The following is a 19,080-nucleotide window of genomic DNA, read 5'->3' as shown; positions in this document are numbered from 1 at the left end:
TGCTCATTTTTAAGTGAAATGGGTTTTGCTGTACTTTGGGGAGGAAGGGATGTTCCAGAAGGATAGCTCTAGAGCTCTCTCTTCTGTTGTTTTCTCACAGTGATTAAAAAAAAAAAAAAAAAAAAGCCTCCATTTTTTGAGACTAGCATTCTCTGCTTCTTCTCCAATTTTATTTGGATCTATTCTCATCTTTGCTCAATTGTGTCTGTTCTAATCAAACTGGATTTTAATCTCAGCAATTTCCGCAGTACAGGGCTTTGTCCCAAAAGGAAGCTTGATTTGTTAGTTTGAAGAGTACATTCGACCCAGACATCTCCAGCACTGTCAGATCCTGTCATGATCCCCTCGCACTTACTCCGAATTGGATTCTACAGAAATTTCTTTCCAGTTTCAGCTGCTGTTCTCAGATTGGTCTGTCTCACTTTCAGGTATTTGTTGGTGATTTGGGAGTTCTTCTTTTCTTGTGGTCTTAGAAACCTGGCTACCTTTGCTCTGCTTCCTCATACACAGATGCTGTTACCATGTATACCTGTCAATGGTACTTCTGGGAAAATCGCTTGTATTTAGGGTTTTGTAGGGATAGAGTACCACCCACTTTTGCTGAAGTTGCTATCTGTAGGTTTTGGTTATAGTCTTTTCCTTTCTCTGTTTTATGAGGAGATTTGAGAGGATTGAGAAACTATGCCACTATACCCAACAACATGGATAAATCTCACAGATACATGGTTGAATGGAAAAAGTCAGACAAAAGTGTAAATATCATATGATTTCATTTATATAAAGGTTAAAACAATCAAAACTGATCTGTGATGACAGAAGTCAGAATAGTAATTACTGTGGAGGGGTAACTGAATCGGGGAGGCACAAAGGAAATTTCTGGGTTGTTGATAATGTTCTATATCAATATGGGCGATGGTTTCTTTGGTACTTGTATATATAAATAATACTGAGCTGTACACATAAGATACTGTATATGTTTTATCTCAATTAAAAAAAAAATGCTGCCTCTGCCATTATCATTCCCCCAACCTATTTTATTGAAATTATACTTTTTTTGTTTTGTTTTGTTTTGTTTTTGTTTTTTGGTTTTTTTTGTGGTACGCGGGCCTCTCACTGCTGTGGCCTCTCCCGTTGAGGAGCACAGGCTCCGGACGCGCAGGCCCAGTGGCCATAGCTCACAGGCCCAGCCGCTCTGCGCCATGTGGGATCTTCCCGGACCGGGGCAAGAACCCGTGTCCCCTGCATCGGCAGGCGGACTCTCAACCATTGCGCCACCAGGGAAGCCCCTGAAATTATACTTTGTTTTCATATTTTGAGACATAATATTGATCTAAAATAAGTAAATGTCAATACTAAAAAAAAAAAGGATATATAAAAAATATATATATTTATAGTAATCATAATCATGTAAAGATGTCTGCTCAATGACTTGTAAGGCACACAGAAAATGAAAATATTTGATTTTTTTGTATGCTATGGTTATGGGTATTATTTTTTCTATTTTTTGCTATCATTATTTTTGTTATACTGTTTTTTGCCATAAACTTCTTCAATATATAAGCTGTCTTATGTATTTAATTAAACTATTTAATACTAATTACTATTTGTGCTTACACAATACTGGTAAGGTTTTCTATTTTTTTTCATAATTCCAAGCAATAAATTGTAGCTAACACGGTTTTCTTAGAATACAGAATATGAAAAAGTATACATAAATTACTTTTGACTTGGATAAGTGAAAATAATTTATAAAAAAATAACAATATGTACCAAAATCAGAAAAAAGCAAATTCATATTTGTGCTTCTTGGTGGAAAAAAACAACAACACATGTTTTGTTGTTCATTTAAAAAAGGTTTTTTAATGTTTTTAAGTTACTCCACCAGAGAGGAAGTTTACTTTAACCAATTTAGCCTCATCCGAAATAAGTACAGACATATCTGAAAATTTACCATTATTCTGTTCTTTATTCATTCTTCCACAATTATAACCTTTGCCATTAAATAAGTATGATATTACATTATCTGTTTACATATTAGTACTCTCAAAAGAGGTGAGCTACTCCTCGAGTACAGGTATGGATGTTATTCCTTGAATAGTCAGAGTATCACACAGAACTTAACACACACAAATATTTGTTGAATGGATGAATGAATGTGCCTGTGTCTTTAAGCAAGCCTTCCTTCCCAGAGCTTAACCAGGACTTCAACCAAACACGACTTTTAAAATTTAAAAAAATCCAAGGAGGAAATTAAAAGCCAAAGATTTACAAATTTTAAACTAGCCATCTCAAAAACATCAACCAAACTGACTAAATGGATCAACTCTAGTAAAACTAGTCAAAATGCTACAATGGAAGTCATTAATTAAGTTACATCAGTTGAGTTAATGTAAGTCATTAAAAACCAAAACAATATACTTTGTCTGTACAATGATGCGTTAAAACGCAACATTTGGACTTCCTTGGTAGCACAGTGGTTAAGAATCCACCTGTCAATGCAGAGGACACGGGTTCAAGCCCTGGTCCGGGAAGATCCCACATGCCGTGGAACAACGAAGCCCGTGCACCACAACTACTGAGCCCATGTGCCACAACTACTGAAGCCTGCACGCCTAGAGCCTGTGCTCTGCAACAAGAGAAGCCACCACAATGAGAAGCCTGTGCACCGCAACTAGAGAAAGCCCGCGTGCAGCAACGAAGACCCAACACAGCCAAAAAAAAAATTAATTATTTTTTTTAATGCAACATTTATGGAACATCTATATGTTAAGTGGTGTTTTAAAAATAAATTTATTTATTTTATTTTGGGCTGCAGTGGGTCTTCGTTGCTGTTCACGGGCTTTCTCTAGTTGCGGCGAGCAGGGGCTACTCTTCGTTGTGGTGCGCGGGCTTCTCATTGCTGTGGCTTCTCTTGTCGCAGAGCACAGGCTCTAGGCGCGTGGGCTTCAGTAGTTGTGGCATGAGGGCTCAGTAGTTGTGGCGCACGGGCTTAGTTGCTCTGCAGCATGTGGGATCTTCCCAGACCAAGGCTAGAACCCGTGTCCCCTGCATTGTCATGTGATTCTTAACCACTGCATCACCAGGGAAGCCCTTAAGTGTTGATTTAAAAAAGATTAAAAGTAAATTCTGTAATAGAACTCTGATGTTGTATTGCTTGCTAAGTTTCTCAGTTCTGGACAACAGGGTCTTATTACTGTAAAGCCAGCCCAGTTCCCTTACTTCATGTTTATATTTTATGGTTTCTATCAAAGTTGGTTTTATAGCAAATCTGAAAATACAATTCTAATTTTCATTATAAAGACAGAAATTTATTCATGTAGAAAGAAAAACTCTCAGAGAATTAAACTGAAAATTTTTGGCAAATATGGCTAAGGAGGTTTTGGAACACAAATGGCAACCTCCTCCATTTTCTAGGACCTGGCCCTCCCCAGCAATCCCTATGGTTACTGCATTAGAGTCCTGATGGCCATGTTTATACAACATACCCCAACCTGACTGACCAGGCATGAGTTCTTAACCAAGGTTGAGCCAGTGACCCCTTCCCTGAGGGTATTTAAAACTAGGACTAAGATTCTTATTTCAGTCTGGCTACTCTCCTGAGTAGAGATGTATACTTGAGAACTGTTGACATTTGTCACTTTCCAGCAGGTAAACTGGGGAGGGTTGGGGAGGGGTCAGTTTGCTGGGAAAGGAAAAAGAGGAGGGATATGCAGAGAGAAAAGCAGAGGCAAAAGGCACAAAGGAACCACTTTGTGTGTTTTCTTAGCATTTCAGTTTCTGATTCCTGAGGCCTAGCTACATCCTTGCTCTGGCTTCTAGAAGATAACCCTGTAATTTTAGAGCAAATTGCTCTCTTTTGCTTAATGGTTTCTGTTACTTGCACCCAACTATAATAAAATGTAGGATAAGTCTGAAGTTCTAGGATCAGCCACACTTCTCTAGCACTACCTCAGTTTTTCCCACTTCTGGCACATCATGTAGAGTACTACTTCCTCCTCTACAAACCTTATATTAAAAAACAAAGAAGCACCACACTAATACTACTCAGGAAAGGAAGCAAGCAATATGTCCAGTGCCCATGGAAAAGGCATCATAGAACTGTGGAGTTGAAAGGAGAGAGGCGATCACTTAGCCCAGATTATCTATTTTATAGATGAAGAACCTGAAGGTCCAGAAGAAGCCTTTAACTTTGTAAATTTACCACTGGAGCCTTGACTCCAGGGCTCTACAAACATATCAATACTATTCCTACGTTAAAATAAAATAAAATAAAATAAGCAATCATACTGGACAGCACAATGCAGAGAACAATTGAGAATGTGTCTTCAAATTGTTGACGTATTAAAGGATATCACATCTCTTTGAGGGAGGATACCATTTTTTTTCCCTGTATTCTGTCAAATTGCTTAGGATACCATTTTTTTCCTCTGTATTCTGTCAAATTCCCAGCAAGGAAATGAGAGCTATTTAAACTAAAAAACATAACTTGATTATAACAACTTTTAAAAGTACCTCCTAAATGTCAACTTCACTCTTCTCTTTACTACTTCTATATAAATACACTAGAGTAAAAGGATCCTCAAAAGCATATCTTTAGCCAAGTTGGATTAATTCAATTCATGAAATTGTGCATTCACAAATTAAGTTTAGGAGGAAAAGAAAACAGACGCAAAGTTTCTTATTTTTCTTTAAGGTACACTAACGATTTTTAAGATCAATATTCTCTCTAATATACCAGGAATTAGCAAATTGCAGGCTGTCTTAAATTACGTGTTGACATACATAATTGACAATGAAAAGTGACGTGTAGCCGTATGACCAGCTACTGCAGATGATGAATCATTGTAATTATTTTAACTGAATGGAAGAATGAATGGAGGGAAGACTTTTTATTATAATGACTAACTGATATTCAAGAACAGAGAAAATGAAAAAAGTTCTCTCTTACATAAGCAATAGCACCACCTGCTGATAAACAAAAGGAAAGACGTCAGTTAATTTAAAATCTGGCCAAAGGTACTTATATATTCAGATCTTTTCCCTTGAATTCTGTTCCACTTAATGTAATATAATGCAATTCATTAATATATTCTGTGTATTTATTTATAATAACTATGTTAATTTTAAAGTTTTTACCTTACATATTTGAATCATGCATTTTAAAAAATCAAAGGTAAAAATAAAATGTATTATGGAATCCAGGGGAAAATTTTAGTTTTTGTCTGATATTCCCTGACCACTTCTCCTAGAATAATGCCATCTCCCATACCTACCTTTATTTTTTTATAGCATTTATTACCACTTAACGTATCATGTATTCATTCTGTTTGTTTATAGTCTTTTGTCTGCTGGAATAAAAACGCTCAAGAGCAGGGAATTTATTTTTGTTTACTGCTGTTTTTTTTTCTTTTCATTATTATTTTTTCTTTTTATTATTTACTTTTGGCTGCGTTGGGTCTTCATTGCTGTGCGCGGGCTTTCTCTAGTTGCAGTGAGTGGGGGCTACTCTTTGTTGCAGTGCGCAGGCTTCTCATTGAGGTGGCTTCTCTTGTTACAGAGCATGGGCTCTAGGCGCATGGGCTTCAGTAGTTGTGGCACGTGGTCTTCAGTAGTTGTGGCTCTCAGGCTCTAGAGCACAGGCTCAGTAGTTGTGACACACGGGCTTAGTTGCTCCAAGGCATGTAGGATCTTCCTGGACCAGGGCTCGAACCCGTGTCCCCTGCATTGGCAGGTGGATTCTTAACCACTGAGCCACCAGGGAAGTCCTCTTTTTATTATCATTATTATTATTATTTTTGGCTGCGTCGGGTCTTAGTTGCGGCACGTGGGATCCTTCACTGAGGCGCACGGGCTTCTCTCTAGTTGTGGTGTGTGGGATTTCTCTCTCTAGTTGTGGTACGCAGGCTCCAGGGCACGTCGGTTCTGTAGTTTGCAGCACTCTGCACTTGGGCTCTCTCATTGAGGCACCCGAGCTCAGCAGTTGTGGCACGTGGGCTTAGTTGCCCCATGGCATGTGGGATCTTAGTTCCCCGACCAGGGATCGAACACGTGTCCCCTGCATTGGAAGGCGGATTCTTTACCACTGGACCCAAATGGGACTACCAGGGAAGTCCCATTTACTGCTGCTTCTTTAACACCTAGGGCAAGTGCCTGGCACATAATAGACTCTCAATAAACATTTGCAAAGAAATTAATATGAAAATAAATGAACAAATGAATATGCAGTGCATTTTTAAGCTTCCTTGAAAGTATAATAGCTGTGTCAAAGACTTCAAGGATCCTGATAGACCTTGCCAAATTATGCTTGAGAAAAGCTGTACTTCAACACTTTATGAGGAGGCCCATTTTCCCATTCTCTGATGAGTGGGAAATGGTGTTAGAAAAAATGAACCCATTACTGAAGAAACTGAACATACTTGGGGGTTCTGGAGGCATTTACAATACACTTCTTTTATCCTTTGCTCATTTTTTTTTCAGTTAAAGATTTTCTATGTGGTTCTTTTTTATAATTTCTATAAGACCACTGATTTAAAGTCTTTGTATAGTAAGTCCAATGATGGGCTCTGGAGGGAGTTTCTATTTCTTTTTTTCCTATGAATGGGCCATACTTTGTATACTTGTAGTTTTTTGTTAAAAAGTGGACGTTTTGAATATTATTATGTGGTAAACTCTGGAAATCAAATTATTCCCCTCTCACCAGGGCTTGATGTTGTTTCTTTTTGAGGGATACAGTCATCTGTTTATTTAGTGACTTTTCCAAATTATTTTTGCAAAGACAGTATTCCTTTCATGGATGGTCACTGAAGTCTTCATTCTGGTATCTCAGTGGTCAGCTAGCAACCTGACAGAGCCAAAAACAAAGAAAAAAATACTCTCCCACTCTGCCAATGGGCTCTGAGCTGGGGCACTCCTTCAACACTTAGCCAGGCCACCTATAATTCGGCCTTAGCCTTCACCTCCTGCCTGTGCAGAGCCCAAAGACCTGCCAGTAATACTCCTCTAAAGTCTTTACTGTGTGGCTGACCCTGAGCATGTGTGTTGCACACTGAATTCCTCAGTATATGTGACAGCTCTCCAAAGCCGTTATTTTTCCATACATCTTCCTCCTCAGCCTCTTCCTTCCCAGGCTTTTTTGGTCTACCTGCAGCTTGCCCCATTCACCATCCCTTGCCCCAAGTGGTTATGGGTAGTATGCCTTTACATGCTTTCAACAGATGCCACCTGGGAAGCTATTCCAGCTCTGAGAGATTTCCAAGGAAGGCAAAACAAAGACAAGCCTCTGTGCAGGTGTCTCAGGGGAACCAAAAAGCATAACTACAGTTTTCTGAGAACATGGTCCATATTGTTCCCCTGGCACCAACAAGCTACATCAGAACTCAGGCTGCCATTCCTGTGGCCACTGCCAAGCTGGGAATGGGGGATGGTAGGCAGGTAAGCAAAAAACGCCACAATGCTTTCTTACCAAAATTTAGCACCCTCTTTCTTTCTTCATTAAGCATTTCCCTGGTTGCTACAAAGTTTTGTGTTTTTTTTTTGCGGTACGCGGGCCTCTCACTGTTGTGGCCTCTCCTGTTGTGGAGCACAGGCTCCGGACGCGCAGGCTCAGCAGCCATGGCTCACGGGCCCAGCCGCTCCGCGGCATGTGGGATCTTCCCGGACCGGGGCACGAACCCGCGTCCCCTGCATCGGCAGGTGGACTCTCAACCACTGCGCCACCAGGGAAGCCCGGCTACAAAGTTTTGAATTAGATTCCAGAGCGCTGAAAAAGTTGATTCTGATATGTTTTTTTTTTTGCCAGTTAATGGCTGCTTGAGTGGAGGGACCAATTCTTGGAGCTCCCTACTCTACCATTTTCTGCAACATCACTTCTTTTTATTTTTATTGAAGAATTTTTTAAAGACCTTTACTGCATCTGTACCACTGATACACAGTCATTAAAAAAGGTTCACACTACACAAAATCATATAAAGAAGCAAAAGATCACCCAAATATAGTATTGGGTGTACCTTTAGCCACAATAGTTAGTAGTTAGAGGTAGTTAGAGTTATGAGTGTACAATTTTATACAAGTGAGATCACAGAATAAAACCTGGTCTTTTTACTAAATAACTTACTATAGATAGCTTTCCAGGTTATTAAACATAATCCCTCTTCCCCACTTTTAATGACTTGAGGGTATTCCATTTTAGATATATAGAATATTAACCTAATCAGCCTCCCACTTGTGGACACTTTATTTCTGATTTTTACCATTATAATACTGTGATGAAATTGTTATGCATACATCTTTGTGTACTTGTCCAATGATCTTTAGAGTAAATTCATAGAAATGAGGGGAAAAAAGACTGAAGAAATAAGAATAGAGCCTTGTTGACCTGTGGGACAACATCAAAGGTCTAAAAAATTTGTAATTGGACTTCCAGCAGGGAAGGGAATGGGGCAGAAGAAATTTGAAAAAATAATGGCCAAAATTTCCCCCAGTTTGGTGAAATCATAAATTTACATATTCAAGAAGTATAAAGAATCCCAAACAAGACAAATACAAAGAAAGTCATACACTATCAAACTATTGAAAACCAAAGACAAAGAGAAAATCTTCAAAGCAGCCAGAGGTAAAGGCCACTTTACATTCAGGAGAGCAATGATACCAACAGTCACTTATTTCTCATCAAAAACAATAAAGACCGGGCTTCCCTGGTGGTGCAGTGGTTGAGAGTCCGCCTGCCGATGCAGGGGACACGGGTTCGCGCCCCGGTCCTGGAAGATCCCACATACTGCGGAGCGGCTGGGCCTGTGAGCCATGGCTGCTGAGCCTGCGCGTCCGGAGCCTCTGCTCCGCAACAGAGAGGCCACAACAGTGAGAGGCCCGTATACCGGTTAAAAAAAATAATAATAATGCAAAGAAAAACAATAAAGACCAAAAGAGAGTAGAACAATATCTTTAAAGTGCTGAAAGAAAGGAAAAACAACTCTGTCAACCCAGAATTGTAAATCCAGCAAAGAGAAAAATAAAAAACATTTTCAAATATACAAAAAGAAAGAAAATTCATCACCAGCAGTTATACACTATGAGATATGCCTAAAAGAAGATTTATAGGTTGAAGGAAAATTGTATCAGATGGAAATTAGTATCTTTAGGAAGAAATGAGAGCACTAGAAATGCTAAACATTTCTTTCTTCCTTAATTTCTTTAAAGTGAATATGACTTTTAACAGCAAAAACTGTATCATATTGTGATAGATGTAATATAATTATAGCATAAAGGAAAGGTGGGTAAATGGAATAACATGGATGCAAGGTTCGTATATTTTACATGAAATGGTATTATATTAACTTCAAGTAGTATGTGAGACAAAACAAGCACCAAGTAATGCTCATTCTCTGGTCAAGGGGCCAGGTAGAGGGGTTGCAATGCAGGACGGAACCCTTTGGACATAACTACCCTTCTCCAAACACACACCATGAAAGAAACCATGGCACTCGTCCCACCAGGCACTGTGTGCTGCGGAAACAGTGGGATGGAGCCCTGTGGAACATTCCCGCTCTGCACTCAAGTGAGCAGAGGTAGCACCTTTCCACCTCCCCGCGTGGTGCTGTAGAGACAGAGCCCCTCAGACCATTCCAGCCCTGCAATGCCAAAGCAGTGGCCCTCTCCAGTGAGCACTGTGAAGGCTGCCCAGTGGGGCCCCCATCTACCATGCCTGATTTGCACTAATGACAGCAAAGAGGCAGCACCCAACCCTCTCGCTACAAGAGTTGGGGTAGGATTATGGAGAGGAGGGAACTGGAGAACGGTATTCTTTAAGTCTATGTATAAAGCCCTTGGAACACCATCAAGCAGTCTATTCACACAGCTGACTTGAATCAACACAGTAAAACCATGACAACTAACTGGACTATGGAATACCACCTAAAATGGCTTTGAAAATGAAATTGATATTTGAACAACAATCCACAAAAGTGAGCCAGGATGTGAGTTCTGAACCAACACAGGTAACTTGCCTGCTTAAATAGAAGATGTAAATGGGAACAGGAGTTTTGTATCAGCCTATTGAGGGTCTTTTTAGAAAATTCCAATTTTAGGATGAAAGTTAATGGGAATATTAGGTTTACTATATAACAACTGAGTTGGAGTAACGTACCTATACAAAAATATAAAAATTTCTGCTTTTTCAAATATTCTTCTCATCAGTCCATTTACATACATGCATAGTAAGGAATATATTCAAACAAAACCTCTTAGTTACAGCCTCCAAGCATTTGAGGTTTTTTCTCCCACTAGAAATATTTCTTGAAAAACATTAAAAGAAAATATTTACAAAAATCACATTTTTCTAGGCTTATTATTTCACAGATAACCTGAAAGTTTACACCAACATCATTCTTTAAGCCTTATATTAAAAAATTACTGTCCAATTTCTGTCAAGGAAGCCTAGATAAGAATTTTTAAAATGTTGATTAAAAACACTGCACTCAACTAAAAATCTGTGAAGAGCTCTCAAAACAGAGCTCTCAAGATAGAAATCTGATAAATTTGTAGCAAATCCTTCCTCAGGACCAGATTTTTATAATATCTAATATTGAAATTATTCCACAGAATCTGGCCCTGGATAAATGATTACTACTATTAATTATACAGCTTTAAGTTGCAGATTTTGAGGAAAACAAAAGAAGCAAGGAGCTACATTTAAGTGTGACATTTCTAGGTTGAAGAAAACATGTACTTACTTCTTAAAAGAAGACTTAATAAGTTTTTTTCAACAGATAAACAACTGTGTGAGAAAAGTATGCAGCACCAGCTGACTTAAATTTTTGGCTCTAACTTGACACCACTTACTCAGTAAGTAGAAAAGGTGAAGAATCTCAATATAAGCATTGCCCTTCTTACCTTTCACCATACGAACTTGCCTTGACCCTCCAAATAGATTAGTTCTCATTATGAGGAACAGCCTGTACCTCCTTGTAAAATTTATTACAACTGTAATTAAATAACTGAGTGGGTAATTAATTATTTAATACCTGTCTTAGCAACAAGAAAGTAAACTCCACAAGGGGAATGTCTGCTTGGCATTTTTAAAAAAGATGTGCAGGAAGTAATTGTGCAGTAGGTAATTTGGTTTTGACTCAAAATGCTTATAGCATTTATATCTTAGTGAACAGAATTACTTCCCAATAAAGATGTATATATTCTATATCACCTTAAAAACAATTTTCCATGTTTTAATTATATATACATATAAATTAAATAGCTTCAAAACTCAACATTTGTTTAAAAAGGAAAGAAAACTGAATTACATGATTAGAGAATCCAATGAATTTTGCAAGCAAAATAAAATTAAAGGATAAATCTAGTTTTTTCCCTCTTCAAAAATTATACAAAGCATGTTTTTTATTTGAAAATTTTAGAAAATGCAGTTATGAAAAAAAATCACCTATCACTTCAAACTCCAGGGATAACCATTGTTAAAATGTGTTGTATTGTCAGGCTGTTTTTCTATTCATATACAGACACATATCTTTACACAAATAAGACCATCCTATAGATAAAATTTGTAACTTTTTTCTGACTATATATCTTAAAAAATCTCTTCATGGCATTATGAAAGCAGATTATCACTTTTAGTAACTATATAACAGGGCTTCCCTGGTGGCGCAGTGGATGAGAGTCCGCCTGCCGATGAAGGGGACACGGGTTCGTGCCCGGGTCCGGGAAGATCCCACACGCCGCGGAGCGGCTGGGCCCGTGAGCCATGGCCGCTGAGCCTGCGCGTCCGGAGCCTTTGCTCCGCAACGGGAGAGGCCACAACAGTGAGAGGCCCGCGTACCGCAAAAAAAAAAAAAAAAAAAATATATATATATATATATCAAAGCTGATTCATGTAGAGCTTTTCTGGGTGGAGGAGTACCAGGGGCTCAACCTCCTCACCTCTTTTCTACCCCACAGTAACCCCTAAGGGGGCTCCACATAAAATAACTAGATTTTAAAATAGTAAAATCTAGACTCTTTTAGATGGCAAACACAGATCTGGTCTGAGAACCTTTTCTGTATTATCTCCTGGTACCATCCCATGCAAAATCTTATTGACATTGCACAAAAAGCACCATACTTTGATGCACAAGAGGTTCCTTCTGCCTACAACTCTCTTCTCCCACCATGTCTCCTTGAAGAACTACTAATTCTTCAAGCCTCAGCTCTCAGTCAGTGTCCCACAGGCAGAGTTAGGCTCTGCCACTCCTCTATTGTGCTTGCACACAGCAACCTCATGTATAGCATTTACACAGTCTTATAGTCTGATTCTCCACTAGACTGTCAACAACTTGAGTGAAAATCTTTACATCTTCCCATCCCCAGTTTCCAAAATACTCTCTGATGACTAGTATATATATGATATCTATTGAATAAAAGAAAATATATTTAAAATGTCAATCTCAAGTCTTAAAAAATTATTACAATATATTCAGTCTATTCAGTTGAACAAGGTAAGAACAAAATTCTTTTAGAAAATTTACTTTTCCCGAATAGTTAACATTCTAAAAATAGGTTTGGTGTTTAATTAAGTAAATCTTTAATTCAGTTATTCAGATCAATTCAATGCCCCAAGATTTTAAAATCTTTAAATATTTTCATCAAAATGGCAAACTTAAATTATTATGCTTAAATGGACTTATTAGTGAATTACTGAATATCTACTGCATTGTACAGATAATAGAGAATCATTAAACTATAGGATCTTATAAACTACGGAGTCAAAAACAATATACATAAAACTAAAATGGATGATATAAGAGTATAATACACTGTGAAAATGAGAATATATATTCTATAGGCTGAGAATCATTGATAGAAAATCAGATGAAAATGAGATGGTCTAACTTAACATCCTTATGTTAAAACTAAGAAAAGAGATCTAGGTGAGAGGAAGTTAGAAAAATAGATAAATAAACTTTATCTATGTAAGGTATCATGAAAAGAAGTCAAATATGAAGTGAGCCTTAAAAAATAGGAAGAACTCATTAAGTGTAAGAGATGAGAGCATTCCATGAAAAGAGAAGATGAGGACGTTAGTGAGGGGCAGAGAAGATTCATGAGTCTGATTTGAACACATACAAATTAGAGAGTAATGGGGAGAAAAGACAAGAGGTTTTATGGCACCAGGTTTCAGACAGCTTCAAAGTCAGGCAGAGGACTTTATATTTCATATGATAAAAAACAAGCAACCAGAAAACTTAATAGGTCATTTAAAAAGCTCTAAGAATTCTAAATTAACTGTCCTGTTTTGCATTTAAGGAAAATAAGCCACAGAAAAATTATGTGATTTCCTCATAGTTAGGAACGGTATGGAATAGCCCCACTCATATAATGCTGCCACCTCTGGAGCACTTTGATGAAACAATTCATTCTTCAAGTACAGTGGGTAAATACTGCTGAGCTTGGCTGTTTGCCTAAGTTCTAAACAGAATTTGTATAGAGGGCATATTCTCTTGTGAGAGAAAAATCTCACACACATTCAAATATGAATTCTTTGGTTTTAAAATGACCATTTAAAAAATTTAGTATCAATTCCTTACCAAAAATATGCAACCAAAACTTTTGTATGAAACATATTGACAGTTAAAATTTAAAAAAAGGGGGCTTCCCTGGTGGTGCAGTGGTTGAGAGTCCGCCTGCCAATGCAGGGGACACGGGTTCGTGCCCTGGTCCAGGAGGATCCCACATGCCGCGGAGCGGCTGGGTCCGTGAGCCTTGGCTGCTGAGCCTGTGCGTCAGGAACCTCTGCTCTGCAGCGGGAGAGGCCACAATGGGGAGAAACCCGGGTAACCAAAAAAAAAAAAAAAAAAAAAAGGTTCAAAACTGAACTCTCTATATTGATTGGGCATAAATTTTAACACTTTACCATCTTTCACAACCATGCTTAAAATAAGTATTTCCAGAAAGACAGTAGAGAACATACCCAATCTTCAGATTGAACTTAAAGAGCTTGTATGGTCCCATAAATCTGGAATTGATTGAACCAGTATATTAAGAAGACAAACCAGAAAGATGCAGTCAAATGCATCACTGAAAATGTTTTTTAAAGATTGAGAACCAGGTGTGTTGTGCATTATGACAGCACATCTGTGATTGCTTACCACTATAACTTACCCCAGTTTTATCACACAAGCGTAAAGTATGAAATGATCCAACAGCAAATAATTCTCCATCTGGAGCCCAGGCAACTGAGGTAATAGGATGCTCATGAGGTTGTGAACTGTACAGAGGGCGGCCGTAGCTATCCCATACCTACAAAAAGCAAATTTTAAAAATTCTTTTATAAGTCACCACGTTATTACAAACAAGTTTGTATCTTCTAGTAAAGTATCAGGTAAAGATTTAGAAGTCATCACTTTATAATATTAGCAATTACATGTCTTTACTATCCAACAAGGCAAGGTGGGGGTAGGGAAGCTGTATTCCTGGAAACCTAAATATCTCCCCCAAAAATGTTATGGTATCATCATGATAATTTCAGATTTTACTAACTCTTTAATTAATCATAAAAACTACCCATTTTAGGGCTTCCCTGGTGGCGCAGTGGTTGAGAGTCCGCCTGCCGATGCAGGGGACACGGGTTCGTGCCCCGGTCTGGGAGGATCCCACATGCCGCGGAGCAGCTGGGCCTATGAGCCATTGCCGCTGAGCCTCCGGGTCCGGAGCCTGTGCTCCGCAACAGGAGAGGCCACAACAGTGAGAGGCCCGCGTACCGCAAAAAAAAAAAAAAAACTTAAATTGATTTAAAGAGTCACTAAAACTAGGAGTTGTTTTCATGTTGCTACTCATTAAATCAAATTCTATAGGTCAGGGACTTCCCTAGTGGTGCAGTGGATAGGACTGCACGCACTCAATACAGGGGGCCCGGGTTTGATCCCTGGTCAGGGAACTAGATCCCACATGCGTGCCGCAACTAAGGAGCCTGCCTGCCACAACTAAGACCCCGTGTGACCAAATAAATATATATTTTTTAATGGTTAAAATGGTAAATTAAAAAAAAATTCTATAGGTCAATGAAATAGGCCAAATTAGAAAGGCAACACTTCAAAATGCCACTGAAAATTATAAAATAACAATTTGCTAAATTATTAGAGTTAAAAGATATGGCTAAAGAGAAGGACTAAAAGAATACTCTTATATGCTAAATACTTTTCACCGAAATTTGATTCTTTCAACCAGGTGATAAATTCAAACATTATTCAAACATTACATACCTTATATTTACAGTCTTCACCAGCAGATAAAATTAAATCATTGACTGAGTTCCAGTCTACTTTTAAAATAATGCCATCATGAGCTTTCCACTATGAGAAAAGAATAAGATATTTATTATAACTTCAAGAGCACTGAAAAGTTTTTTAAATAAGAAAAGGCATTTTGCCTCTTTCTAATGATTCTTTTGTCCTCTTCTTGGAGAAGACTCCTATCTTCCTTTCATAACCATTATGCTGGTTTCATTTCCAATTTAAACTAATGAAAAGCACCTTGCACTATGACATCCACTATATAACTCACATCCTTATTAATTTCCTCAATTGCCTGGACTCCAGATGGAAAATCACTTGCTGTTGAACTATTCCAAGCTTGACATCTGTGTGATAATAATGGAATGAATATGTTATGTACTCCAAAACTTACTTGAATCCAAATTTTGCTCCCTTTGCACAGTTGATCCCATTACTGATACTGCCTTCATTCTTGTTTACTAATTCTTCTATTTTTTAAAAAAACTTCTACTACATGCACATCCTCTTTAGTACTCTCTTCATTCTCTTCTGTACATTCCCCTAAGCTTCATTCTCTTTACCTTCATGTCCCTGGAGTAGTCACTAACTACTCTGAGAAAATTCTGCTGCATTTACCATATAACAAAAGGTTTCCCACAGATATATACTCTACACATATATAGAATTCATACATATTTGTGTATATATCTAAGTCACCCAAAAATTGGCGATCTAGAAATTAAGCGTGGATGTCTTCTTGATCTTAAATATAATTTATGTGCTCATTTAGCTATTAACCACGCACATAATTAAAAGCCATTAATCTTTCACTAGGTTTAAGCAGAATAATATAACTGAAAAAGAATTAATTTTTCTTGAAGACTATAAGGTACATTTTAATGTCTGAACCAACTAACTTTGTTTCAAAGAGTGACTGATTTTAAGGGTTTTCTCTCTACAGAGCCTTCCCGGGAAAATCTATTATTCTTAATGTATACAGAAAAAAACATCAAATTAGGGTCAAATAAGCCCTAAGAATAAGCAATAATTCATAGCTTGTTTTATTCAAGATACATAAAAATACACTCTATCAAAAACAAATGTTTTGGGCTTCCCTGGTGGCGCAGTGGTTGAGAGTCCACCTGCCAATGCAGGGGACACGGGTTCGTGCCCCAGTCCGGAAAGATCCCACATGCCGCGGAGCGGCTGGGCCCGTGAGCCATGGCCACTAAGCCTGCGCGTCCGGAGCCTGTGCTCCGCAACGGGAGAGGCCACAATAGTGAGAGGCCCGCGTACCGCAAAAAAAAAAACCAAACAAAAAAAAAAAACAAATGTTTTGATAAAGCAATAATTTTCACAATTTACTGCTAAATTAATCCAATGTCCTAAAATAAACTGCAAAGACAAAAATAACAAAATATAGATATATAGAGATATACACGTGCAGAGATTCTCAAGAGTTTCATTTTAAAACTACAAAAATAAAATTTTCCATATTCAAAAGTTAGGAACAAAATATGGTTTAAATTTTCCTTATACTATAATTTAGAATATCAATTATATATTACATATATTCACATATTACATATAATGCATAGACATTTTTCAATTATTTCTTAATGTATTAGGCATTTTGTAAAATTCCTTTGAATCGTGAGGTCCTCACAGAAGGCAGGAACTATGTTCTGTTTCACTTTTAATACCTTACACCCCAGCATAGCGCCTAGGATATAGTAAGTATGCACTACATTCCCACTGAATGACTAAATAAACAGAAGTCTCCTCACTCTGAAACCAAGTTCTGGGTCTCTAGAAGAGTCCCTAAAGCTCTTAAGGGAAATGAAATATATACTTTTGAACTGTATTCTACAAACAAGAATTAAATAAGCATTCTTTTTTGTGAATAATTCAAATTTGAGTATGTGTTTATGCCCAAGGAGAATTGCTGCAGCTTTAGTTTTCCAAAAGGAATAGAAGATTTGCACGAAGTTACTAATTATACTTTAACCCCTTCTCCACTCTAGCTGAATTTTGGCAATGGATACTTTTCTTTCCCTCCACTACCTCCTGGGCCAAAGGTTTTACCGAGCCACAAAACGATAATTTATCAATGGTGATTGAAGCATCTTCCTGAGTTTCACTTACATATGCCTAATTACAGGTATCTTAACAAATCACATAACTATAAACTAAAAGATTTATCTGGCCTGCTTTTGCTGTATGATTTCAAAGCACATTTTCAGAATATAAGTGGTATTAGAAGGACTTTGACTAAAGGCAGTCAGAGCCAGTCCTCTTTCCTAGCTTATTCCTTTTCCCCAAATTCTTCTCTTTCTGTTGTTCCACAGTTCTTAGCAGAGTGTTCTGCATGTAGTAAAAATGTAAATGCATGATGACTGTGTGGAATATGTATAGCATAATCTACACAGAAGTGATTAATATGGAATCTCAAAGCCATTTCTATATCCTTACTCTCCAAATTCTACATCTACTCACTGTTAAACCTAATGCTTCTTCTTAAAACACTTTTTATACCTGCTGTAGCCAGTCAATCTCCAGCACCAAATCCCTTACCCAGGACGTGGTCATTCTATACCTTTTAACTGGCCTCCATGGCTCTAATTTATTAAGGGCTGACTAAAAGGTAGAGATGATAGAATAACACCGCAATATCAACAACTACTCTTCATTGTGTGCACTCAATATTTTGATTATATGCACTGTCCCATGCACTTTGCAATTTAACTCATTTAATCCTCACAACATTCCTATCAAGTAGGTATTAGCATCACATCTAAGAGATGAGAACACTGAGGCTCTAAGACATTTTATAACTTGCCTAAAGTCACATATAAGTAAGTGAACATTTGAACCCAGGTGACTAACTCCAAAGCCTGTAATCTTATTACCCACACTACACTGTGTCATTATCAAAATATGAAGAAAATGATTCTGCCTCTTGGCACTGAAATCAAACATCAAAATCCTGGATATAGGCTTAAAGGTTTTTCATTTATTTGTCCTCCCCTGACCTGTCTTAACTGCCACTATTGTTTTGCTTCCCTATAATTGGTAAAATTATATATACCCAATTGTTCTAAACATTACATTGACGCCCCCTCCACTCTAAAAATACTAAAAGAATTCTAGGGTCTTAGAGAAAGCTCAAGGGTACTGAACAAACAATGAGGAGGAAGACGCTAGAGGTGATGATAAAAAATACAGTCTAAACAACCTCTTAAAGTTTTATGATTTAGTCCTGTTTTGTCTCAAATCTATACATGTTAGGTTGACTCTGTTAAATTTAAAGATGGCTATTATGCCAAATCATGTGATAATTTAGTAACTCAGAACACATTTATGACTTACTGGTATAATGTGAGTTGGAAAAAGGGGGAAGTGAACCTCGTTGGAAACATAACCAGATATCCCCTGTTCTGTAACAAAGGCCGATAAAACCACACACTTAAGAGCTTCAACTATAACAAGACCACCCAGAAGAAAGGGACTCCTAAGAAAGTGACCTCTCACTTAGCAGTCTGGCAGACCCCAATAACAATTTACAAATGCCTGAGAAGTACCTGTAAAACTTTAGCATTTGGCTGAAGAGGTTTAATGATCAGCTGTTTGCCTGCTGTGTAAAGAACCTTTTCCGAATCAGGGCCCCATGCTACCGAATACACTGGTGTTCCTGTAAAAAGGAAAAGAAAAAAAACCTGATAAACTTAAATTATTATGCTTTATAAAAGGGAGATTGTTAGGAAAATCAAAAAAGCAATTTGGGGTGTCATTTCATTTCCTCATTCAATGGCCCATCCAAACTGCA

At 37.8% G+C, this 19,080-nt stretch overlaps 1 protein-coding gene across 3 annotated transcripts in view; it reads right to left on the bottom strand.

Moving 5' to 3' along the window:
- Positions 1-19,080, bottom strand: part of IFT80 (intraflagellar transport 80) — a 143,782-nt gene that overhangs the window by 51,994 nt on the left and 72,708 nt on the right. For all 3 annotated transcript variants that reach the window (XM_029214207.1, XM_029214206.1, XM_029214208.1), the window contains exons 6-8: positions 18,836-18,945; positions 15,243-15,332; positions 14,143-14,280 (exon numbers count right to left, since the gene is read on the bottom strand). In XM_029214207.1, the coding sequence (XP_029070040.1) occupies positions 14,143-14,280; positions 15,243-15,332; positions 18,836-18,945 (338 nt within the window). The remainder of the gene's footprint in view (positions 1-14,142; positions 14,281-15,242; positions 15,333-18,835; positions 18,946-19,080) is intronic.

The sequence above is a fragment of the Monodon monoceros genome, unplaced genomic scaffold (assembly GCF_005190385.1).
Source record: "Monodon monoceros isolate NGI ecotype Baffin Bay Population unplaced genomic scaffold, NGI_Narwhal_1 Super_Scaffold_11, whole genome shotgun sequence".
In the NCBI taxonomy this organism is placed as follows: domain Eukaryota; kingdom Metazoa; phylum Chordata; class Mammalia; order Artiodactyla; family Monodontidae; genus Monodon; species Monodon monoceros.
This window is presented reverse-complemented; position numbering and strand designations above follow the sequence as displayed.